The sequence below is a fragment of the Oncorhynchus kisutch genome, linkage group LG22 (genome assembly GCF_002021735.2).
Source record: "Oncorhynchus kisutch isolate 150728-3 linkage group LG22, Okis_V2, whole genome shotgun sequence".
Lineage (NCBI taxonomy): Eukaryota > Metazoa > Chordata > Actinopteri > Salmoniformes > Salmonidae > Oncorhynchus > Oncorhynchus kisutch.
This window is the reverse complement of record NC_034195.2, coordinates 41,276,807-41,301,110: the sequence shown is the minus strand read 5'-3', so window position 1 is coordinate 41,301,110 and position 24,304 is coordinate 41,276,807. Positions and strand designations below refer to the sequence as shown.

Here is a 24,304-nt window from a genome sequence, read left to right as displayed (position 1 = left end):
TGCCCATGACTGGAACGAATTGCAAAAATCTCTGAAGCCGGAGACTCACATCTCCCTCACTAGCTTTAAGCACCAGCTGTCAGAGCAGCTTAACATATCACTGCACCTGTACATAGCCCATCTATCTACCTACCTCATCCCCATACTGGTATTTATTTATTTATTTTTCTCATTTGCACCCCAGTATCTCTACCTGCACATTCATCTTCTGCCGATCTACCATTCCAGTGTTTAATTGCTATATTGTAATTACTTCGCCACCATGGCCTATTTATTTCCTTAACTTACCTCATTTGCATTCACTGTATATAGACTTTTTGTTTTCTTTTGATCTACTGTATTATTGACTATGTTTTGTTTATTCCATGTGTAACTCTGTGTTGTTGTATGTGTCGAATTGCTACGCTTTATCTTGGCCAGGTCGCAGTTGCAAATGGGAACTTGTTCTCAACTAGCCTACCTGGTTAAATAAAGGTGAAATAAATAAATAAATAAAGAAGCCTTCCTCAGCGATGATGGCGGTGAGTGAGTTGTTATAGGGGATAATGGCTGTAAAAAAATGGAGGAAGGCTATAGATACTGAGCTGAGAGGGGAAAGGGTTTGGACACATGGAATGCCTGGCAAAGGTTGTCTAATGCAGGTATCTCATAATTCCTCCTCTCCCACCAAAGTCCCACCCCAGCTAATGCTTTTCAAAGCTGTTTCCTATAGTGAATAAACAACTATGATGGTCAAATGTCTTCCAGATAAGTAGTTTTTCATTTTTCCATTTTCATCAAAAGGGATAGGTATTTGTGAAGGAGAATTAAAAATAGTCTCTAGTCCAAGTGAAGGCTTCTCCTTCACAGTACTGTAACTATTACTAATTGTGAACAGGACTAGCACAGGTCTGCAATGACAGTATCCTGTGAAGTGTGATGAACTTGTCAAGAGTTGGAGCAGAAGATGCATACCCAAAGAAGGTTAATTAACAGACTAATGACTCAAACGTGAAAAAAATGAACAAATAGCATTTCCATAGTAAATTCCCTCGGTGCTTTTCAACATTTGCATCAACAATATTTGTCTTCCCTACCCAGCTTACACATACTTCTACAAGGGCTCCAAGTACTGGAGGTTTGATAACCAGAAGATGAAGGACGACCCAGACAACCCCAGATCCATCCATAAAGACTTTATGGGCTGTGATGGAGCCCCAGGCGTGAACCCAGATACAGATGACACAGTTACAGGCCGCAAGTGGCCAACAGTGGACCAGCCAAAACCACAACCACCAGTTGGCTCAGACCTGGATGAGGTGGACAGGGAGACCAATTAGGAATACACCAACGATGTGGATTATGAACCTGATGCGAAGGACAAAGGGGTGGATGTGGTGGTGAGGATGGCTGAGAACGAGGCCAAGGTTATGACCCTGATCATAGTGACCGTGCCCCTGGTCCTGTTCATCCTACTATTGATCTATGCTATTATCAACACCCTGCAGAAGAAAGAGGCGCCCAGACTTTTGGTCCACTGCAAACGATCCCTGCAGGAGTAGGTTTGATCTGCTCCAGAAATGGATTCACACACACGCAAACACATACACACACCATACATAGGCACATTCCATTTGAACACATATATACACTCAAGCATTACATAAAAATACAAGCACACAGTTTCCCTATCTTTCCTCCATGGTGCTTTACCCGATCTTGATTTAAGCCTGTTTATAACAGATAATATACACTTTTAACGTCCCGTGTTTAGATTTCTGTTAGTTGCGGTTGTAGTTTTAAGCGTGTTTAGCTACAGATTTCCGTGAATGTCCTTATAAAACAGAGTGGTGGTGCGTGAATGTTTAACTGTTGTGTGTGCTGTGTGCTGTTAACACAAGACCACCGTCTCCACTGTGTCTTTCCTCTAGGGGGGGTAGTACCCTAGCAGAGCTATAGCCTATGCAGACTAGTAGGCCTAGGCCATCTCCATTGGAAGTCCATAAAAATTGAGACGAACATTGGGAAATTAAAATTCCCTAAATTATCAACCTCTCTATTAAGCCATGTCTCTCCCTGCAATGTTTGTTTTTCTGGATAGGAGGGGTTCTGCAATTGACTGGTGCAATTAGGTTGCTGATAGGCTGGGAAAGATGGGGTGACTTCATTTCTGTGCTTGGCCAATGAGGTTACTCGAGGGAAGTTGGGGCACTCCGAGGGAAATGAAGGTGTGTGACTGGGGGTAGGCTTATTGCTCAGATACAAATAAACAGGTGTTTTACATTCAGGTAATCACCTAGGTCTATGGTAATTACAGCTCCAGGCCTTTCGATCTGTTGAGTATATAAGGCTACGGTTTTTTTTTGTATTCTTCAGACAGGGCTATGTTACTTTGACCTTCCAGTAATTCAAGTCAGTACAAAAATAAATATATATTTTGGGAACAGATTGCAAATAACCAATGGCGCTCAAATTCAACTTGAAGGTGTGTAAATACTGTTATGCTTGTATTGAAACAAAAGGACACGTTTAGAAACTACAACGTAGAAAATTAATTAAACCTGTTAAATATCATGTAGGTTAATTGCTGTGGAATTTACCAGGTATTTTTGGTCCTCGTCATTTTCTGCTGTGACCGTGTCCTTGGTGAGAAACACTTGTCTGAGATCTATAGCTTGCGAGTATTTACTTGATAATTTCATGAGTGGCCTCCATTGATGTCATGTTTTCTCTCAGGAATATGCACTGTCACACACTGCACTGACACAACCAAGTGTTTGCTATCCCTCGACAAAAGCAACTGCAAATGTGCTGTTGGCTACTATGGAGACCTGTGTGACAAAGGTTTAAACATTTTGGTAGACCAGAATAACTACAATAGTTCTATTGGAATTTGTTCTAAAACTGTGTTTTAATTTATTTTAGTTGCTACCATCAATGTCATGTGTGGCAAAGACTACATTACTATCATGGTGAATGAGGACTTTTTCCAGTACTACAAAGTACCTATGGAATCTCTGCACTTGAAGAATGAGTCTTGTCGTGCCCAAAAGGAGGTTATGTCTGATGTCCCATACTACATTGTGCGGATATCAAAGGATCAGTACGTTTCCTGTGGCGGTAAACCACTGGAGGTAAGTATGATTCATCCCACACTTCATATTATGCTTTGATAATCCTGTCTCAGAAAAGGCCTAATCTGAAGGCTCAACACACTGATCTATAGTTGTCATGTGCCGATTTGAGGGCAGGAGTTTTTACCCTTGTTATCGCAGCAAGTCCAAGTGGTGACTTATGAAGCTGGAAGTTTGTTTTTACTGGCATTGTGCTCTCTCTTTTTACAACAGAAAAACATCACTCACATTGCATACGCCTTAACTCTCATGTCGGCCCCTCAAGTCTATGGAAATATAATAAGAGACCCAATGATAAAAATTGAGTACACGTGTATCTACCCATACATCCGCACTGTCAGTTTGCCGTACCCCATCATCCCCTTCTCTAGGTAAGGCCCACTCTCAAAAAATTGACTTGATCACAACTTAATGTACTTAAAGTTTGTCTTGGTCTATTACTGGAACGACCTAACAAGTAGACTCACTTGAGATGCAATTTGTCACATTGCCTTATTATTTGATACTCGGGTTTCCTCTCCAGGAACAATTCTGGGCTCTAGTTTGAGCCTGTACAATAGGTCCAGGAATTATTCTTGCTAGTCTGACATTACTGATGTTCCAGCTGTTGATGGTGTTAAAGGTAAATTTTATAATAACTAAGATTAGTATATCTCAATTCCCTTCGTGAAAGCCACCACTGTCTTGTAACCCTCCATGGCTAGTTGTAGGTGGTTGGTTGGAATTTAGAAAATGCTGTTTATTTCACTTTTGCCATGTGACGCAATCTTGATTTCAATTATTCTCATTGATTGAGACAGGTGGGTGTCCACAAGTGCTGCATGTCATGAGTGTGACTCAGAAATAAAGCTGTGTTGAATGACACTTGTCTGTCTCAATGGGAGAAGATTTGAAATGGGGAAGATAGTGGTATACACAGTAGTTGCATTACTTCCTTGAGGATAATGTATTTACTTTAACTGGGCATTTTCTAAATTCCAACAAACCACCTGCACCTAGCCGTGAACTTTTAGAAGACAGTTGTGGCTTTCAAGTGGGGCATTGAGGAATATTCACTTAGTGAGTGTTGGTAGAATATTTTGCTTACCCTTTGTTTTATTTTTACCTTTATTAATACTACCTAGGTAGCAACGGCTATTAATACTACCTAGGTAGCAACCGCCATCTGGGACAGCGAGTAATGTCTGACTAAACACTGATTTATAGCAGGAGTTCTTCCGGTTCAGGTAATGTGGATATGACAAGCATTTCTCACAGTAATCCTGTGCTGTTTTGGTTCAGTGAGACTGTGATGCGGATGGGTGAGTTGGATGCCAAGGTGGAGATGGCCCTCTTCACAGATCACACCTACACAGAGGCGTTCCAAAGCTCACCGCTGATCCACCTCCGGGACAGGGTGTATGTGGAGATCAAGGTCGTGGAGCTGGAGGACGTCTTCCACTTGAGGGTGAATGAATGCTGGGCCACACAGTCCCCCAAACCCAACCAGACAGACAGCTCTGTTCACACCCTGCTGCGCAATGGGTGAGTGGACAATCAACATTTATCCCTGGGAACATGTATGCCTACTTCTGCTCTTGAAACATGGCATGAACAATTCATTTAGCATGCTGTGAGCAATTCAGTTGAGCTGAGGTCAATTTGGCATGTCTGACTAATTGTGGCAGAATAGTGTTAAATTTACTCAACCCAAGACACTCCCCCTCACAGGTGTGTGAATGACGAAACTGTCACCTTTCTCAATACGACAATGGGCGCCAATGGAGAGGCCTCAACCATCCGGTACAGCTTTGACATGTTCCGCTTTGTTGTGGAGCCTCATGACCTGTACCTGCACTGCGCAGTGCGCTTGTGCTCCCTGGACGATGACGAACCCTGCATTCCTGTAAGTTCATTGGCCTTTGGTGGAGCGGGCTAAGGCACTGCATAGCGGTGCTAGCTGTGTCACTACAGATCCTGGTTCGATTCCAGGTTTAGTCGCCGCGACCGGGAGACCCATGAGGCGGCGCACAATTGGCCCAGTGTTGTCCGGGTTAGGGGAGGGTTTGGCTGGCCGGGTTGTCCTTGTCCCATCGTGCTCTAGCGACTCCTGTGGCAGGCCAGGCGCAATGCACACTGACACGGTCGCCAGGTGTACGGTGTTTCCTTCGACACGTTGGTGCGGCTGACTTCCGGGTTAAGTAAGCATTGTCAAGAAGCAGTGCGGCTCGACGGGGTTGTGTTTCGGAGGACGCACAGCTCTCGCCCTTCGCCTCTCCACAGTCTGTACGGGAGTCGCAGCAATGGGACTAGACTGTAACTACCACTTGGATACACTGAAATTGGGATGACAAAAGGGGTTAAAAATGCTCAAATATTATTTCTATTCATGAAGAAAATGCCTTTTCAGAAGTTGGCATGGCATACAAGATTATATTTTATTAATGCTTTACTGCTACAGGAGTGCAAATCTATAACCAAGAGGGCAGCAGTGCGTGGAGACCCAACTCAAGGTCTACTGTCATATGGACCAATCAGGATTGACATACCAGACCGACCCCAATCTAGTAAGGATTTGTGTTTCGTTATCTACGTAAGATTAAAATATATTCTTGCCGGGCTCAAATATTGCCCTTGCTCACTCTACTTGCCTGCATTTTTTATTTTTTTAAATGATTGTGACGTAGACCAGAGGGCTATACTACAAAAGCTCAACATGGGTACATGTTTTTGGTTGAGTCATTCTTTCAGTTTTCAAAATGGTTGTAAGACTTTAGGCACGTTAGCTGGCTAAATCATTGATCCTACATTGTAGTATACCCCTCTGGGCTCATGTTGCAGCTAGAGGCAGGGTGGTGTGAGGTGTTTTCAACAGTCTTGACTTTGTTCCAGATCTGCTGCTGCTGCTGATTCCTGTGGCTGGCATCTGGGTCCTGGGCCTCTTCCTCCTCGCCCTAATCACCATCGCTAAGGCAGGAAACCGACGACTGTCACAGCTAGCAAACCGCTGACATCCAACTTGAATAAAAATAATAATTTCTATGACAATTAAATGAGTCGCTCTCTGCAGAAATGTTGTGCCTTTCACATTTTATAAACATGACTTACCACAGAGCTCTGAGCATTCAGCCCTGTAGTTCAATGTGGCTGTGGGTTACAAAGAAGTTCAAACATGAGTTACTGGTTTAAATCATGACTGGTCTCATCAAACACCAACTCTTATTATAGTGTCACTCGATTTGATCAAATAGTGTAGTGATTCTTAGTTATCAGCAGATGGCAATAGGAGCCAACTGAGGGGTCGGTCTATAATTCATCCCCAGGGGGAGGGGAGTTTATTTTCAAGAGAAATTGCTTTGTCTAATAGACTTCCCACAGTATGTAGGCTACATTAATTTCCCTCCCGATCTCTCTAGCAGTCACTGCTCTGTTTGTATTCTCAGAAGGCAGTGAGTTTATTGGACTATCAATGTAATCCAGGATAGCCTGCAAGAGGCATGCGGTGGTTTAACTAAAATCTTACAGACCTTCTGGGTACTTGGAAGTAACTTGTAAGACAATTGAATTTTGTTTGAGGGTATCCTCCACAATTACGTTCTGAGTATGGTACGGCTACATCTTACAAGAACTAAATATGACGCTTGACACTTTTCTTCTCTCTACTCTTCCCTCATCGTGCAGGAAAGCTATTGACTGAAGGGGAAGTAGGTAACACACTAATATGCCAGAAATGCTGTTCTTACGTTTAGCTCGTGTGGGCCATTAGGAACTGGGCATAAATGTAAAACTGACACAGGCCTTAAATAACCCATGATCACATATTTGGGGATAATTTCTACCAGTTCTAACCCGAGCTGTTTTGCAACGATCAGATTTCAGCGCGCCACGATCCAATGCCCAGTGGTTGAACTGCGGAGAGAACTGTTATATAAATAATCTAATATCAAGCATTACTAGCAGACCAACGCTCTGGTTAAACCGGTTGTCCCCAGATAACTCTGGGCCCAGTGTCCTCAGTCAAGTTTAGAGCCTACGTGCAATAACATGATTATCCGAAGGACACACAGCTGCCATCACGCAAATATACTCCCCTGTAAACTACAAAGAACATCCTGCAACACTAACGAGCTTAGAGTGCCAAACTATCTCACTGACATTGACCCTTGCATGCACTCCTGCAAAGACAGGAAACACCTGAGCCTAAAGCAGACATTACCACTATCCACGTTTCCTTGACACACATTTCATGAGCACTGTACACTCACACTCTACCCCCCCCCTACTGGTCGGGTGCCAAGAGCAGAGGACTTTGCTGTGCACCAATGGGGCTCCTGCTCTGGCTAAGCAGGCCCGCCTCCAACTCTTCAGGACCAGTCAGAAGACCAAAACGACGAGACTCCACCTACATTATTCTGTGTATACATTCTGCTGTAAACTCTGGCTGGGCAGCCTAATTATTCTGACTCCTCACAGAGTCCTATTGCTTAGGTCCGTGCACGATGTAGGACAAGATATCTTTGACCAATAAACTGCCGTTTTGCTACACCTGATTCCACTCTGTCCAGCGTCCATGATTTGGTCTCGCCCTCCTGTATTTGAACATCAACAGAACTTGAACACAAACTGGATTTTGAACTCAACCAAAGAGTTTTACTATGCAGACACATAGCAGATCACTCACAACAATTTTCAATCACATCTGAATGACAGTCCATTGCACGGGCGAACGAGGCTGCATCAAAATGGCATCTCTCTGGAGAAGCGCTTCTCCGGGGCTGTGGAAACATAATGGCCTCAATCGTCTTGCTCTTGTGCAACAGGCTTGTTAGCAATGCGGACGAAGACCATTTCAACGCAGAGGTACAGTCTGTATATGTGTGTCGTGTGTAGAATTGTGGCCATCGCCTTATGAACATAGTATCCTTTAACTGAAACGTTGCATGACCATGATCTCTATTATCCTGGTCAGGTAATCTAAACTGATTTAGCATTTTATGTGATCTAATGACTTCTCATGCGCTGATTCATGGACATATTTGATGCACACATGTATGACCCTTGAACTTTCCAATAATGGATATTGGGCAACGTTCCTACTTCATGCATGGCAGGCATATTATTGGGAGTAATTGTGTGTTGTGTAAAAGTTTGACCTCTAGGGTTAAACCCTATTTACATGCTTGTAAACCACAATGTGTTCCTCGTCTACTGTACTGCTTATCCTGCACGCATGTTGGGCAAGATATCCAGAATGAGCACTCTATGAGTCACCATTTTGGTGGCCTGAAGCTGCTTTTATTTCTCTCTCTCTTGCCCTCTCTCTGTGTGTGTGTATGGGTCTATGTGTGCAGGTGTGCAGTGCATGCTTGTTTACAGAGAAAGTATGAGCTCTCTGGTTGTGCTCAGTGGGCCCATTTGTTTTTAAATTCCCCTGTCAAGGCTTTTGCAAGGCAAGCTCTCTGTGCTGTCTTGGCTGGTTGGGTCTCTTGTTTCCATTGGATTATCAGTGGTATATTAATATTGTACGCCAGACTTTACAGCCAGACACACGTCTGCTTGTGGCTATATTAATGGTATATATTGTACAGTCGAATTTAGACGGTTTATGTAGAATTTCTTTTGTAATTTACATGGATTAAAATCTGTATATCAGTGTTTTGTTTTGGGTGAAATGCTTACATTCCAAAGCTTTTACTCTTACACCCAATAACGTCTGCTCTATCCTATTATCTGTTGGGCCGACCCTGTGGTTATCTAAACTGCCAATAAGAAGGTGTGACTCAAAGAGTAATGCCATGAAGTAATAGAAACCATCTGTTTCTCTGTCCTCTCTCTATATATTTTAACTGCTCTCCCTTTGATGTTGCTCTCAATCTCTCAATTCTCTTGTCTCTCTATTTGTCTCTCTTTCTCTAGCTCTCAAGCCATCTATCTATCTCTGTTGTATAATTGTAGTCGTGGTTGCGGAGGTTTGGCTACCTGTCTCAAGCCAGCAGACAGATGTCAACCATGCGGTCCTCTTAAATTCTACCCAATGCCGTCAGTGACATGCAGCGCTTCTATGGTCTAGAGGTCACTGGAGAGATGGACCCTGCCGCACTAAAGTATGGATGCCACTGGCAGCCTCAGTTATATTGTACAGACTGATAGAAACTAAATTGATAATGATGTCAAGATAATGTAATAATGTACAGTCATGATTACATTATAGAGCTATTCTGAGACAGAGAAAAGTTGCACCTCCTGGTGTAGCACTGTGGAACCACTCTAGCCTTAAATTAACAATGTATCTGATCCTATATATCTATGTGGTTATCTGTGCTCTATTCAATTGTGTTTTCACTCCCCTTTTAGGGCCATGAGAAGGCCTCGCTGTGGAGTCCCAGACAAATCTGTTGAGCAGGCTGAGAATGGTGTGAGGCGGAAACGCTACGCTCTCACTGGCCAGAAGTGGGACAAGAACCTTCTGACTTACAGGTGTGTGGTAGGCCTATGTATGCTGGGGGATTCTAAGAAAACCATGTTGGGAATCTCAAACAGATTTCCCCCTGACTGGCGTGCAAAGCGTCAGTATAAACAACACTGCAAAGAGACCTGAATTCCCATATGTGTATAGACCACTGACAACCTACGTAATTTGTAATGACCCTCTGTATATACACTACCGGTGAAAAATATATATTTCTATTTGAGATTCTTCAAAGTAGCCACACTTTGCCTTGATGACAGCTTTGCACACTCTTGGCATTCTCTCAACCAGCTTCACCTGGAATGCTTTTCCAAGGAGTTCCCACATATGCTGAGCACATATTGGCTGCTTTTCCTTCACTCTGCGGTCCGACTCATCCCAAACCATCTCAATTTAGTTGTGGTCAGGGGATTGTGGAGGCCAGGTCATGTGATGCAGCACTCCATCACTCTCTTTCTTGGTAAAATAGCCCTTACACAGCCTGGAGGTGTGGTGGGTCATTGTCCTGTTGTAAAACAAATTATAGTCCCACTAAGCCCAAATCAGATGGGATGGCGTATCGCTACAGAATGCTGTGGTATCCATGCTTGTTAAGTGTGCCTTGAATTCTAAATAAATCCCAGACAGTCTCGCCTTTAAAGCACCCCCACACCATAACACCTCCTCCTCCATGCTGTAGGGTGGAAAATACACATGCGGAGATCATCCATTCACTACACCGCGTCTCACAAAGACACGGCTATTGGAACCAAAAATCTCCAATTTGGACTCCAAACCAAAGGACACATTTCTACTGGTCTAATGTCCATTGCTCGTGTTTCTTGGCCCAAGCACGTTTCTTCTTATTATTGGTGTCCTTTAGTAGTGGTTTCTTTGCAGCAATTCAACCATGAATAACTGATTAACACAGTCTCCTCTGCACAGTTGATGTTGAGATGTGTCTGTTACTTGAACTCTGAAGCATCTATTTGGGCAGCAATTTCTGAGGCTGGTAACTCTAATGAACTTATCCTCTGCAGCAGAGGTAACTCTGGGTCTTCCATTCCTGTGGCGTTCCTCATGATAGCCAGTTTCATCATAGCGCTTGATGGTTTTTGCAACTTTCAATGTTCTTGAAATTGACCTATTTTCTGTATTGACTGACAGTAATGATGGACTGTCATTTCTCTTTGCTTATTTGAGCTGTTCTTGCCAAAATATGGACTTGCCAAAATATGGACTTGGTCGTTTACCAAATAGGGCTATCTTCTGTACCCCCCCTACCTTGTCACAACACAACTGATTGGCTCAAATGCATTAAGAAGGAAAGAATTTCCACAAATTATCTTTTAAGAAGGCACACCTGTTAATTGAAATGCATTCCAGGTGACTACCTCATGAAGTTGGCTGAGAGACTGCCAAGAGTGTGCAAAGCTGTCATCAAGGCTAAGGGTGGCTATTTGAAGAATCTCAAATGTAAAATATATTTTGATTTGTTTAACAATTTTTTTGGTTACTACATGATTCCATATGTGTTATTTCATAGTTTTGATGTCTTTACTATTATTCTACAATGTAGAAAATAGTAAAAAGAAAGAAAGAAAGAAAAACCCTTGAATTAGTAGGTGTTCTAAAACTTTTGACCGGTAGTGTATGTGCTAAGTATATTTGGTCTTATCCTCAACCCCCTCTCCCAGCATTATGAACACTACCCCAAAGGTTGGTGAGGTTCGGACACTGGAGGCCATCCGCAGAGCTTTCGAGGTGTGGGAGCGCGTGAAATTGCCAAGAAACTGAAGATCTCCCTTCACAGAACAGCGCAAACGGACTCTAACCAGAATACAAAAAGGAGTGGGAGGCTCGGGTGAACAACTGACCAAGAGGGCATGTACATTCGAGTGTCTAGTTTGAGAAACAGATGCCTCACAAGTCCTCAATTGGCAGCTATTTTTTTTTACCTTTATTTAACTAGGCAAGTAAGTTAAGAACAAATAATTATTTTCAATGACTGCCAAGGAACAGTGGGTTACCTGCCTGTTCAGGGGCAGAACGACAGATTTGTACCTTGTCAGCTCGGGGGTTTGAACTTGCAACCTTCTGGTTGCACTAGGCTACCCTGCCGCCCCAGGGTAGCCTAGCTTCATTAAATAGTACCCGCGAAACACCAGTATCAACGTCAACAGTGAAGAGGCGACTCCGGGATGCTGGCCATCTAGGCAGAGTTCCTCTGTCCAGTGTCTATGTTCTTTTGCCCATCTTAATCTTTTGTTTTTATTGGCCAGTCTGAGATATGGCTTTTTCTTTGCAACTCTGCCTAGAAGGCCAGCATCCTGGAGTCGCCTCTTTATTGTTGATGTTGAGACAGGTGTTTTGCGGGTACTACTTAATGAAGCTGCCAGTTGAGGACTTTTGAGGCGTCTGTTTCTCAAACTAGACACTCTAATGTACTTGTCCTCTTGCTCATTTGTGTACCGGGGCCTCCCACTCCTCTTTCCAATCTGGTTAGGGCCAGTTTGCGCTGTTCTGTGAAGGGAGTAGTACACAGCGCTGTATGAGATCTTCAGTTTCTTGGCATTTTCCGCATGGAATACCCTTCATTTCTCAGAACATCACCAGACTGACGAGTTTCAGAAGAAAGTTATTTGTTTCTGGCCATCAAGGACATTTCTAAGTGACCCCAAACTTTTGAACGATAGTGTACATGCATAGTAGAACCCGTTTAATTGACGTCCTCCCTCACAGGGTCATGAGAGAGAGCACCCTAACAAGAGAAGGCGCTATTCTACTGAGCCATTTACTTTGTTATCTTTTATAATTTCTTATTGTCGGGTGGGGGCAGAGAAAGCATGTAGGGATATATGTGAGGTTCATTGTCAAACCCATAGCATTTATAATGTCATCATCTTGGATTGTGCAGGATCTCCAGACAATGCTCCCACTCAGGACCCACCCGCCACGGCTGATGATGACACTGCCCCAAACCAAAACCCCACCACCACTGCTCCTCCAGACCTAGACTCCACCACCACTGCTCCTCTAGACCGAGCCCCCATCACCACCCCTGATAGTCCCCTTGAGACAGACCCCTTCAGCCCTACCTATACCCCAGACCAACAAGAACCAAATCCCACCTACGCACCTCCCCTCCCTCCGATACCCGACCCAGACCCCACCATCCCCTGGCCTGATCCAGTGCCGGTGAGGGATGAGCCTCGTCGCCCCCCAAAGCAGCCAGAACACACTGCCCCCAATATCTGTGACGGGGACTTTGATACGGTCACCATGCTGCGAGGGGAGATGTTCGTCTTCAAGGTGAGAAGCAGGGCTAGTCTAAGAATACACTGTTTTGTATAGTTGTATTACTTCATACTCCATTCTAATCTCCCAAAAGAGGATGACGTAGGTGATTATGTTCTGATGGTATCTTCTGTCGTTGCCAGGGTCGCTGGTTCTGGAGAGTTAGAAGGAACCTTGTCCTGGACAACTACCCAATGCCTATCTCGGTCTTCTGGGTTGGACTACCTGATGATATAGACTCTGATTATGAACGACATGATGGAAAATGTGTCTTTTTCAAAGGTGTGTATTTTATTTTATTCTCATATATTAAGTTTATTTTATGTGTAATAGTTTAAATCTAATGGGTGCTGTTGTGTCTTTGCTATGCCGGATTAAATGATATGGCATGCTATTTTATAAAATAATTTCTCTGTAATTAATATTACCTGATTAAAGTAATGATGTAAATGTAATTAACTAGAAAGTCGGGGGACCACGGAAGAATGTTTATAGAGCCGTTGTCTTCCGAATAAACTCTTAAAGACCTGGTAATCTTTTATATCAATAGCAGTCAATTATTAATCGTCACCTTATTCAGTCTCATCTGAACGTCGTAAAATTCTTGGTTATCTTCACGAACCCTGGCTAACAAGTTGAATCAGCAATACAAATTTTGGTTTAATTATTTATTTACTACATACCTAAATAATCACACAGAATTACATATACACGGGCTGGATCATACATTGATTACTAATTATGTCATACAAGAAAACGTCCCTTATGGAAGGAACCGATATTACAGCTGGTTACGCAAAGAAAAGGGGATGGGTTTGAATGAAAGTGCGGGAAGACTGAGGAACGAAAGGATTGGGTCTCTATCGGACCTTATGAAGCTATGCTATCGTAAATACAGAGTCTTATGCATTCTAAATAGCCGCCCATTTGAAAAAGGAAAATGCAAGAAATATTTACTCTGAGCTCCGTTTCGATAGATTGGCCGTAGATGGAAGGGTGGGTTGCCCAGCAGAGATCGCTCTTGTCCTTTGAAGAGTATGTCTTGTGGTTAAACTGATTCGTTGTAGTACCCTGTCTTTCTGAGGAGATTGTCCGTCCTTTCCTAGCCCACGTTTACAGCTGCCGCTGCTAACTTGACGTCTAGGATGTACAGTGGGGCAAAAAAGTATTTAGTCAGCCACCAATTGTGCAAGTTCTCCCACTGAAAAAGATGAGAGAGCCCTGTAATTTTCATCATAGGTACACTTCAACTATGACAGACAAAATTAGGGGGAAAAATCCAGAAAATCACACTGTAGGATTTTTAATGAATTTATTTGCAAATGATGGTGGTCATTAGTCCTTTGTACCACACGGTTTCATGATCCATCTTGTCACCTTCCTCTCCTGCAGATACTGGCGTTTTGATGAAGAGTTTCGCACCAGTGACAGCGACTACCCAAAACTTATCTCCAGGTGGGGCAAGGTCCCATCCTCTGCTACCACCGAAATGTACTCCTGGGCTGCAATATCCGGACCCCTTCAACAGCCGGTATGGGGCATGGAACCCCGCAGATCCCCTACGACTGGAATACCGACATAATCTGCCTGAGGACTACAGGCCCCTCAGGCGCGACGTCACCGCACGAAGAGGCAAAAACAGACCTACCCCCATCGCGACGTCCCCCAAAGGCTAATTTTCTAGCCCCTGCTATCTGCTTACTTGCTAACCCGGTCTGCTAACTGCTAGCTTGCCGGGCCCGGTCTGCTAACTGCTAGCCCTGGCTAACTGCTTGCTAACCCGGCCTGCTAACTGCTAGCTTGCCCCGGTCTACTAACTGCTAGCTGCCGGCCCCGGCCTGCTAACTGCTAGCTTACCTGCCCGGTATGTAACTGCTAGCCCATGCTAACTGCTTGCTTGCTAACCCGGCCTGCTAACTGCTAGCTTTCCCCGGTCTACTAGCTGCTAGCTTGTTTAGCCCTGGCCTACTAACTGTTAGCTTGTTAGCATCGGCCTGCTAACTGTCTGAATCGCCATGTCCCCATCCAGCCCAACCACTCACTGGACCCATATATGTTCACTTGGCTATGCATGCCTCTCTCTAATATCAATATGCCTTGTCCATTACTGTCCTGGTTAGTGATTACTGTCTTATTTCACTGTAGAGCCTACAGTAGGCTGTAGCCCTGCTCAATATGCCTTAACCAACCATGTTGTTCCACCTCCTACATATGCGATGACATCACATACAAACTAAGCTTGATGCCCTCAATCTCACACAAATGATCAATGAACCTACCAGGTACAACCCCAAATCAGTAAACACGGGCACCCTCATAGATGTCATCCTAACTAATTCGCCCTCCAAATACACCACTGCTGTTTTCAATCAAGATATCAGCGATCACTGCCTCATTGCCTGCATCCGTAATGGGTCTGCGACCAAACGACCACCCCTCATCACTGTCAAACGCCCCCTGAAACACTTCTGCGAGCAGGCCTTTCTAATCGACCTGGCCGGGGTATCCTGGAATGACATAGACCTCATCCCGTCAGCAGAGGATGCCTGGCTATTCTTTAAAAGTGTCTTCCTCACCATCTTAAATAAGCATGCCCCTCTCAAAAAATGTAGAACTAGGAATAGATACAGTCCTTGGTTCACTCCAGACCTGTCTGCCCTCGACCAACACAAAAACATCCTGTGGCGTTCTGCATTAGCATCGAATAGCCCCCGTGATATGCAACTTTTCAGGGAAGTTAGTAACAAATATACACAGGCAGTTAGAAAAGCTAAGGCAAGCTTTTTCAAACAGAAATTTGCATCCTGTAGTACTAACTCAAAAAAGTTCTGGGACACTGTAAAGTCCATGGAGAATAAGAGCACCTCCTCCCAGCTGCCCACTGCTCTGAGGCTAGGAAACACTGTCACCACCGATAAATCCACTATAATTGAGAATTTCAATAAGCATTTCTCTACGGCTGGCCATGCTTTCCATATGGCTACCCCTACCCCGGTCAACTGCCCGGCACCCCCACCATTTCTCCTTTACCCAAATCCAGATAGCTGATGTTCTGAAAGAGCTGAAAAATCTGGGCCCCTACAAATCAGCCGGGCTAGACAATCTAGACCCTCTCTTTCTAAAATGTTCTGCCGAAATTGTTGCATCCCCTATTACTAGCCTGTTCAAACTCTCTTTCCTATCGTCTGAGATTCCCAAAGATTGGAAGGCTGCGCGGTCATCCCCCTCTTCAAAGCGGGTGACACTCTAGACCCAAACTGCTACAGACCTATATCTATCCTACCCTGTCTTTCTAAGGTCTTCGAAAGCCAAGTTAACAAACAGATTACTGACCATTTAGAATCCCACCATACCTTCTCCGCTATGCAATCTGGTTTCAGAGCTGGTCGTGGGTGCACCTCAGCCACGCTCAAGGTTCTAAATCATAACCGCCATCGAGGGGGTGTCCTCGGATGGGGCCACAGTGTCTCCTGACCCCTCCTGTCTCAGCCTCCAGTATTTATGCTGCAGTAGTTTATGTGTCGGGGGGCTGGGGTCAGTTTGTTATATCTGGAGTACTTCTCCTGTCCTATTCGGTGTCCTGTGTGAATCTAAGTGTGCGTTCTCTAATTCTCTCCTTCTCTCTTTCTTTCTCTCTCTCGGAGGACCTGAGCCCTAGGACCATGCCCCAGGACTACCTGACATGATGACTCCTTGCTGTCCCCAGTCCACCTGGCCATGCTGCTGTTCCAGTTTCAACTGACCTGAGCCCTAGGACCATGCCCCAGGACTACCTGACATGATGACTCCTTGCTGTCCCCAGTCCACCTGGCCATGCTGCTGCTCCAGTTTCAACTTCCACCTGACTGTGCTGCTGCTCCAGTTTCAACTGTTCTGCCTTATTATTATTCGACCATGCTGGTCATTTATGAACATTTGAACATCTTGGCCATGTTCTGTTATAATCTCCACCCGGCACAGCCAGAAGAGGACTGGCCACCCCACATAGCCTGGTTCCTCTCTAGGTTTCTTCCTAGGTATTGGCCTTTCTAGGGAGTTTTTCCTAGCCACCGTGCTTCTACACCTGCATTGCTTGCTGTTTGGGGTTTTAGGCTGGGTTTCTGTACAGCACTTTGAGATATCGGCTGATGTACGAAGGGCTATATAAATAAATTTGATTTGATAAGAGACATTACTATGCAGCCGTATTCATCGACCTGGCCAAGGCTCCGACTCTGTCAATCACAACATTCTTATTGGCAGACTCGACAGCCTTGGTTTCTCAAATGATTGCCTCGCCTGGTTTACCAACTACTTCTCTGATAGAGTTGAGTGTGTCAAATCGGAGGGCCTGTTGTCCGGACCTCTGACAGTCTCTATGGGTGTGCCACAAGGGTTCAATTCTCGGGCCGACTCTCTTTTCTGTATGCATCAATGATGTTGCTCTTGCTGCTGGTGATTCTCTGATCCACCTCTACGCAGACGACACCATTCTGTATACTTCTGGCCCCTCCTTGGATACTGTGTTAACTAACCTCCAGACGAGCTTCAATGCCATACAACTTCCGTGGCCTCCAACTGCTCTTAAATGCAAGTAAAACTAAATGCATGCTATTCAGTCGATCACTGCCCGCACCTGCTCGCCCGTCCAGCATCACTACTGTAGACGGCTCTGACTTAGAATACGTGGACAACTACAAATACCTGGGTGTCTGGTTAGAGTGTAAACTCTCCTTCCAGACTTATATTAAGCATCTCCAATCCAAAATTAAATCTAGAATCGGCTTCCTATATCGCAAAAAAGCATCCTTCACTCATGTTGCCAAACATACCCTCGTAAAACTGACCATCCTACCGATCCTCGACTTCGGTGATGTCATCTATAAAATAGCCTCCGACACTCTACTCAACAAACTGGATGCAGTCTATCACAGTGCCATCCGTTTGGTCGCCAAAGCCCCATACACTACCCACCATTGCGACCTGTACGCTCTCGTTGATTGGCCCTCGCTTCATACCAGTCGCCAAACCCACTGGCTACAGGTTATCTACAAGTCTCTGCTAGGTAAAGCCCCGCCTTATCTCAGCTCACTGGTCACCATAGCAGCACCCACTCGTAGCACGCGCTCCAGCAGGTATATTTCACTGGTCACCCCCAAAGCCAATTCCTCCTTTGGTCGTCTTTCCTTCCAGTTCTCTGCTGCCCATGACTGGAACGAATTGCAAAAATCTCTGAAGCCGGAGACTCACATCTCCCTCACTAGCTTTAAGCACCAGCTGTCAGAGCAGCTTAACATATCACTGCACCTGTACATAGCCCATCTATCTACCTACCTCATCCCCATACTGGTATTTATTTATTTATTTTTCTCATTTGCACCCCAGTATCTCTACCTGCACATTCATCTTCTGCCGATCTACCATTCCAGTGTTTAATTGCTATATTGTAATTACTTCGCCACCATGGCCTATTTATTTCCTTAACTTACCTCATTTGCATTCACTGTATATAGACTTTTTGTTTTCTTTTGATCTACTGTATTATTGACTATGTTTTGTTTATTCCATGTGTAACTCTGTGTTGTTGTATGTGTCGAATTGCTACGCTTTATCTTGGCCAGGTCGCAGTTGCAAATGGGAACTTGTTCTCAACTAGCCTACCTGGTTAAATAAAGGTGAAATAAATAAATAAATAAAGAAGCCTTCCTCAGCGATGATGGCGGTGAGTGAGTTGTTATAGGGGATAATGGCTGTAAAAAAATGGAGGAAGGCTATAGATACTGAGCTGAGAGGGGAAAGGGTTTGGACACATGGAATGCCTGGCAAAGGTTGTCTAATGCAGGTATCTCATAATTCCTCCTCTCCCACCAAAGTCCCACCCCAGCTAATGCTTTTCAAAGCTGTTTCCTATAGTGAATAAACAACTATGATGGTCAAATGTCTTCCAGATAAGTAGTTTTTCATTTTTCCATTTTCATCAAAAGGGATAGGTATTTGTGAAGGAGAATTAAAAATAGTCTCTAGTCCAAGTGAAGGCTTCTCCTTCACAGTACTGTAACTATTACTAATTGTGAACAGGACTAGCACAGGTCTGCAATGACAGTATCCTGTGAAGTGTGATGAACTTGTCAAGAGTTGGAGCAGAAGATGCATACCCAAAGAAGGTTAATTAACAGACTAATGACTCAAACGTGAAAAAAATGAACAAATAGCATTTCCATAGTAAATTCCCTCGGTGCTTTTCAACATTTGCATCAACAATATTTGTCTTCCCTACCCAGCTTACACATACTTCTACAAGGGCTCCAAGTACTGGAGGTTTGATAACCAGAAGATGAAGGACGACCCAGACAACCCCAGATCCATCCATAAAGACTTTATGGGCTGTGATGGAGCCCCAGGCGTGAACCCAGATACAGATGACACAGTTACAGGCCGCAAGTGGCCAACAGTGGACCAGCCAAAACCACAACCACCAGTTGGCTCAGACCTGGATGAGGTGGACAGGGAGACCAATTAGGAATACACCAACGATGTGGATTATGAACCTGATGCGAAGGACAAAGGGGTGGATGTGGTGGTGAGGATGGCTGAGAACGAGGCCAAGGTTATGACCCTGATCATAGTGACCGTGCCCCTGGTCCTGTTCATCCTACTATTGATCTATGCTATTATCAACACCCTGCAGAAGAAAGAGGCGCCCAGACTTTTGGTCCACTGCAAACGATCCCTGCAGGAGTAGGTTTGATCTGCTCCAGAAATGGATTCACACACACGCAAACACATACACACACCATACATAGGCACATTCCATTTGAACACATATATACACTCAAGCATTACATAAAAATACAAGCACACAGTTTCCCTATCTTTCCTCCATGGTGCTTTACCCGATCTTGATTTAAGCCTGTTTATAACAGATAATATACACTTTTAACGTCCCGTGTTTAGATTTCTGTTAGTTGCGGTTGTAGTTTTAAGCGTGTTTAGCTACAGATTTCCGTGAATGTCCTTATAAAACAGAGTGGTGGTGCGTGAATGTTTAACTGTTGTGTGTGCTGTGTGCTGTTAACACAAGACCACCGTCTCCACTGTGTCTTTCCTCTAGGGGGGGGTAGTACCCTAGCAGAGCTATAGCCTATGCAGACTAGTAGGCCTAGGCCATCTCCATTGGAAGTCCATAAAAATTGAGACGAACATTGTGAAATTAAAATTCCCTAAATTATCAACCTCTCTATTAAGCCATGTCTCTCCCTGCAATGTTTGTTTTTCTGGATAGGAGGGGTTCTGCAATTGACTGGTGCAATTAGGTTGCTGATAGGCTGGGAAAGATGGGGTGACTTCATTTCTGTGCTTGGCCAATGAGGTTACTCGAGGGAAGTTGGGGCACTCCGAGGGAAATGAAGGTGTGTGACTGGGGGTAGGCTTATTGCTCAGATACAAATAAACAGGTGTTTTACATTCAGGTAATCACCTAGGTCTATGGTAATTACAGCTCCAGGCCTTTCGATCTGTTGAGTATATAAGGCTACGTTTTTTTTTTGTATTCTTCAGACAGGGCTATGTTACTTTGACCTTCCAGTAATTCAAGTCAGTACAAAAATAAATATATATTTTGGGAACAGATTGCAAATAACCAATGGCGCTCAAATTCAACTTGAAGGTGTGTAAATACTGTTATGCTTGTATTGAAACAAAAGGACACGTTTAGAAACTACAACGTAGAAAATTAATTAAACCTGTTAAATATCATGTAGGTTAATTGCTGTGGAATTTACCAGGTATTTTTGGTCCTCGTCATTTTCTGCTGTGACCGTGTCCTTGGTGAGAAACACTTGTCTGAGATCTATAGCTTGCGAGTATTTACTTGATAATTTCATGAGTGGCCTCCATTGATGTCATGTTTTCTCTCAGGAATATGCACTGTCACACACTGCACTGACACAACCAAGTGTTTGCTATCCCTCGACAAAAGCAACTGCAAATGTGCTGTTGGCTACTATGGAGACCTGTGTGACAAAGGTTTAAACATTTTGGTAGACCAGAATAACTACAATAGTTCTATTGGAATTTGTTCTAAAACTGTGTTTTAATTTATTTTAGTTGCTACCATCAATGTCATGTGTGGCAAAGACTACATTACTATCATGGTGAATGAGGACTTTTTCCAGTACTACAAAGTACCTATGGAATCTCTGCACTTGAAGAATGAGTCTTGTCGTGCCCAAAAGGAGGTTATGTCTGATGTCCCATACTACATTGTGCGGATATCAAAGGATCAGTACGTTTCCTGTGGCGGTAAACCACTGGAGGTAAGTATGATTCATCCCACACTTCATATTATGCTTTGATAATCCTGTCTCAGAAAAGGCCTAATCTGAAGGCTCAACACACTGATCTATAGTTGTCATGTGCCGATTTGAGGGCAGGAGTTTTTACCCTTGTTATCGCAGCAAGTCCAAGTGGTGATTTATGAAGCTGGAAGTTTGTTTTTACTGGCATTGTGCTCTCTCTTTTTACAACAGAAAAACATCACTCACATTGCATACGCCTTAACTCTCATGTCGGCCCCTCAAGTCTATGGAAATATAATAAGAGACCCAATGATAAAAATTGAGTACACGTGTATCTACCCATACATCCGCACTGTCAGTTTGCCGTACCCCATCATCCCCTTCTCTAGGTAAGGCCCACTCTCTAAAAATTGACTTGATCACAACTTAATGTACTTAAAGTTTGTCTTGGTCTATTACTGGAACGACCTAACAAGTAGACTCACTTGAGATGCAATTTGTCACATTGCCTTATTATTTGATACTCGGGTTTCCTCTCCAGGAACAATTCTGGGCTCTAGTTTGAGCCTGTACAATAGGTCCAGGAATTATTCTTGCTAGTCTGACATTACTGATGTTCCAGCTGTTGATGGTGTTAAAGGTAAATGTTATAATAACTAAGATTAGTATATCTCAATTCCCTTCGTGAAAGCCACCACTGTCTTGTAACCCTCCATGGCTAGTTGTAGGTGGTTGGTTGGAATTTAGAAAATGCTGTTTATTTCACTTTTGCCATGTGACGCAATCTTGATTTCAATTATTCTCATTGATTGAGACAGGTGGGTGTCCACAAGTGCTGCATGTCATGAGTGTGACTCAGAAATAAAGCTGTGTTGAATGACACTTGTCTGTCTCAATGGGAGAAGATTTGAAATGGGGAAGATAGTGGTATACACAGTAGTTGCATTACTTCCTTGAGGATAATGTATTGACTTTAACTGGGCATTTTCTAAATTCCAACAAACCACCTGCACCTAGCCGTGAACTTTTAGAAGACTGTTGTGGCTTTCAAGTGGGGCATTGAGGAATATTCACTTAGTGAGTGTTGGTAGAATATTTTGCTTACCCTTTGTTTTATTTTTACCTTTATTAATACTACCTAGGTAGCAATGGCTATTAATACTACCTAGGTAGCAACCGCTATCTGCCATCTGGGACAGCGAGTAATGTCTGACTAACCACTGATTTATAGCAGGAGTTCTTCCGGTTCAGGTAATGTGGATATGACAAGCATTTCTCACAGTAATCCTGTGCTGTTTTGGTTCAGTGAGACTGTGATGCGGATGGGTGAGTTGGATGCCAAGGTGGAGATGGCCCTCTTCACAGATCACACCTACACAGAGGCGTTCCAAAGCTCACCGCTGATCCACCTCCGGGACAGGGTGTATGTGGAGATCAAGGTCGTGGAGCTGGAGGACGTCTTCCACTTGAGGGTGAATGAATGCTGGGCCACACAGTCCCCCAAACCCAACCAGACAGACAGCTCTGTTCACACCCTGCTGCGCAATGGGTGAGTGGACAATCAACATTTATCCCTGGGAACATGTATGCCTACTTCTGCTCTTGAAACATGGCATGAACAATTCATTTAGCATGCTGTGAGCAATTCAGTTGAGCTGAGGTCAATTTGGCATGTCTGACTAATTGTGGCAGAATAGTGTTAAATTTACTCAACCCAAGACACTCCCCCTCACAGGTGTGTGAATGACGAAACTGTCACCTTTCTCAATACGACAATGGGCGCCAATGGAGAGGCCTCAACCATCCGGTACAGCTTTGACATGTTCCGCTTTGTTGTGGAGCCTCATGACCTGTACCTGCACTGCGCAGTGCGCTTGTGCTCCCTGGACGATGACGAACCCTGCATTCCTGTAAGTTCATTGGCCTTTGGTGGAGCGGGCTAAGGCACTGCATAGCGGTGCTAGCTGTGTCACTACAGATCCTGGTTCGATTCCAGGTTTAGTCGCCGCGACCGGGAGACCCATGAGGCGGCGCACAATTGGCCCAGTGTTGTCCGGGTTAGGGGAGGGTTTGGCTGGCCGGGTTGTCCTTGTCCCATCGTGCTCTAGCGACTCCTGTGGCAGGCCAGGCGCAATGCACACTGACACGGTCGCCAGGTGTACGGTGTTTCCTTCGACACGTTGGTGCGGCTGACTTCCGGGTTAAGTAAGCATTGTCAAGAAGCAGTGCGGCTCGACGGGGTTGTGTTTCGGAGGACGCACAGCTCTCGCCCTTCGCCTCTCCACAGTCTGTACGGGAGTCGCAGCAATGGGACTAGACTGTAACTACCACTTGGATACACTGAAATTGGGATGACAAAAGGGGTTAAAAATGCTCAAATATTATTTCTATTCATGAAGAAAATGCCTTTTCAGAAGTTGGCATGGCATACAAGATTATCTTTTATTAATGCTTTACTGCTACAGGAGTGCAAATCTATAACCAAGAGGGCAGCAGTGCGTGGAGACCCAACTCAAGGTCTACTGTCATATGGACCAATCAGGATTGACATACCAGACCGACCCCAATCTAGTAAGGATTTGTGTTTCGTTATCTACGTAAGATTAAAATATATTCTTGCCGGGCTCAAATATTGCCCTTGCTCACTCTACTTGCCTGCATTTTTTATTTTTTTAAATGATTGTGACGTAGACCAGAGGGCTATACTACAAAAGCTCAACATGGGTACATGTTTTTGGTTGAGTCATTCTTTCAGTTTTCAAAATGGTTGTAAGACTTTAGGCACGTTAGCTGGCTAAATCATTGATCCTACATTGTAGTATACCCCTCTGGGCTCATGTTGCAGCTAGAGGCAGGGTGGTGTGAGGTGTTTTCAACAGTCTTGACTTTGTTCCAGATCTGCTGCTGCTGCTGATTCCTGTGGCTGGCATCTGGGTCCTGGGCCTCTTCCTCCTCGCCCTAATCACCATCGCTAAGGCAGGAAACCGACGACTGTCACAGCTAGCAAACCGCTGACATCCAACTTGAATAAAAATAATAATTTCTATGACAATTAAATGAGTCGCTCTCTGCAGAAATGTTGTGCCTTTCACATTTTATAAACATGACTTACCACAGAGCTCTGAGCATTCAGCCCTGTAGTTCAATGTGGCTGTGGGTTACAAAGAAGTTCAAACATGAGTTACTGGTTT

The 24,304-nt window shown here is 44.2% G+C and overlaps 3 protein-coding genes and 1 pseudogene across 6 annotated transcripts; all 4 read left to right on the top strand.

The window, feature by feature from the left end:
- The first annotated feature begins 2,263 nt into the window (after positions 1–2,263).
- LOC116356359 (uromodulin-like) lies at positions 2,264–6,165 on the top strand. Of its 2 annotated transcripts, none has more exons than XM_031801994.1 (9): positions 2,264–2,464; positions 2,583–2,625; positions 2,716–2,823; positions 2,905–3,113; positions 3,327–3,484; positions 4,395–4,637; positions 4,824–4,998; positions 5,554–5,659; positions 5,985–6,165. In XM_031801994.1, the coding sequence occupies exons 1-9, from the start codon at positions 2,441–2,443 to the stop codon at positions 6,101–6,103; spliced, it is 1,185 nt and encodes a 394-aa protein (XP_031657854.1). In that variant the 5' UTR covers positions 2,264–2,440; the 3' UTR covers positions 6,104–6,165. The 2 variants fall into 2 exon arrangements, with proteins under 2 accessions (XP_031657854.1, XP_031657853.1); XM_031801993.1 differs by having other exon boundaries at positions 2,339–2,464; positions 2,559–2,625.
- A 2,975-nt stretch (positions 6,166–9,140) lies between these two features.
- Positions 9,141–18,736, top strand: LOC116356300 (neutrophil collagenase-like). Its single transcript, XM_031801439.1, has 7 exons — positions 9,141–9,196; positions 9,447–9,576; positions 11,238–11,259; positions 12,458–12,852; positions 12,981–13,119; positions 14,230–14,499; positions 18,690–18,736. Exons 1-7 carry the CDS (start codon positions 9,141–9,143, stop codon positions 18,734–18,736), a joined length of 1,059 nt encoding a protein of 352 aa, XP_031657299.1.
- Positions 18,737–19,042: 306 nt separating this feature from the next.
- Positions 19,043–20,152, top strand: LOC116356299 (matrix metalloproteinase-15-like; annotated as a pseudogene).
- A 117-nt stretch (positions 20,153–20,269) lies between these two features.
- zpd (zona pellucida glycoprotein d) lies at positions 20,270–24,190 on the top strand. Of its 3 annotated transcripts, none has more exons than XM_031801997.1 (9): positions 20,270–20,482; positions 20,601–20,643; positions 20,734–20,841; positions 20,923–21,131; positions 21,345–21,502; positions 22,420–22,662; positions 22,849–23,023; positions 23,579–23,684; positions 24,010–24,190. In XM_031801997.1, the coding sequence occupies exons 1-9, from the start codon at positions 20,459–20,461 to the stop codon at positions 24,126–24,128; spliced, it is 1,185 nt and encodes a 394-aa protein (XP_031657857.1). In that variant the 5' UTR covers positions 20,270–20,458; the 3' UTR covers positions 24,129–24,190. The 3 variants fall into 3 exon arrangements, with proteins under 3 accessions (XP_031657857.1, XP_031657858.1, XP_031657855.1); XM_031801995.1 differs by having other exon boundaries at positions 20,294–20,482; positions 20,577–20,643; XM_031801998.1 differs by lacking the exons at positions 20,601–20,643; positions 20,734–20,841 and having other exon boundaries at positions 20,293–20,482; positions 24,010–24,165.
- The last annotated feature ends 114 nt before the right edge of the window (positions 24,191–24,304 follow it).

Coding starts and splice junctions, on each gene's coding strand:
- LOC116356300 (XM_031801439.1), top strand. CDS start 9,141: ATGCAGCGCTTCTATGGTCTAGAGGTCACTGGAGAGATGGACCCTGCC. Junction 9,197..9,446: donor ATGGACCCTGCCGCACTAAA/GTATGGATGCCA, acceptor CTCCCCTTTTAG/GGCCATGAGAAGGCCTCGCT. Junction 13,120..14,229: donor AAAATGTGTCTTTTTCAAAG/GTGTGTATTTTA, acceptor CCTCTCCTGCAG/ATACTGGCGTTTTGATGAAG.
- LOC116356359 (XM_031801993.1), top strand. CDS start 2,441: ATGGCGCTCAAATTCAACTTGAAG. Junction 3,485..4,394: donor CCCATCATCCCCTTCTCTAG/GTAAGGCCCACT, acceptor GTTTTGGTTCAG/TGAGACTGTGATGCGGATGG. Junction 4,999..5,553: donor ATGACGAACCCTGCATTCCT/GTAAGTTCATTG, acceptor TTACTGCTACAG/GAGTGCAAATCTATAACCAA.
- zpd (XM_031801995.1), top strand. CDS start 20,459: ATGGCGCTCAAATTCAACTTGAAG. Junction 20,644..20,733: donor CTGCTGTGACCGTGTCCTTG/GTGAGAAACACT, acceptor GTTTTCTCTCAG/GAATATGCACTGTCACACAC. Junction 23,685..24,009: donor ACCAGACCGACCCCAATCTA/GTAAGGATTTGT, acceptor ACTTTGTTCCAG/ATCTGCTGCTGCTGCTGATT.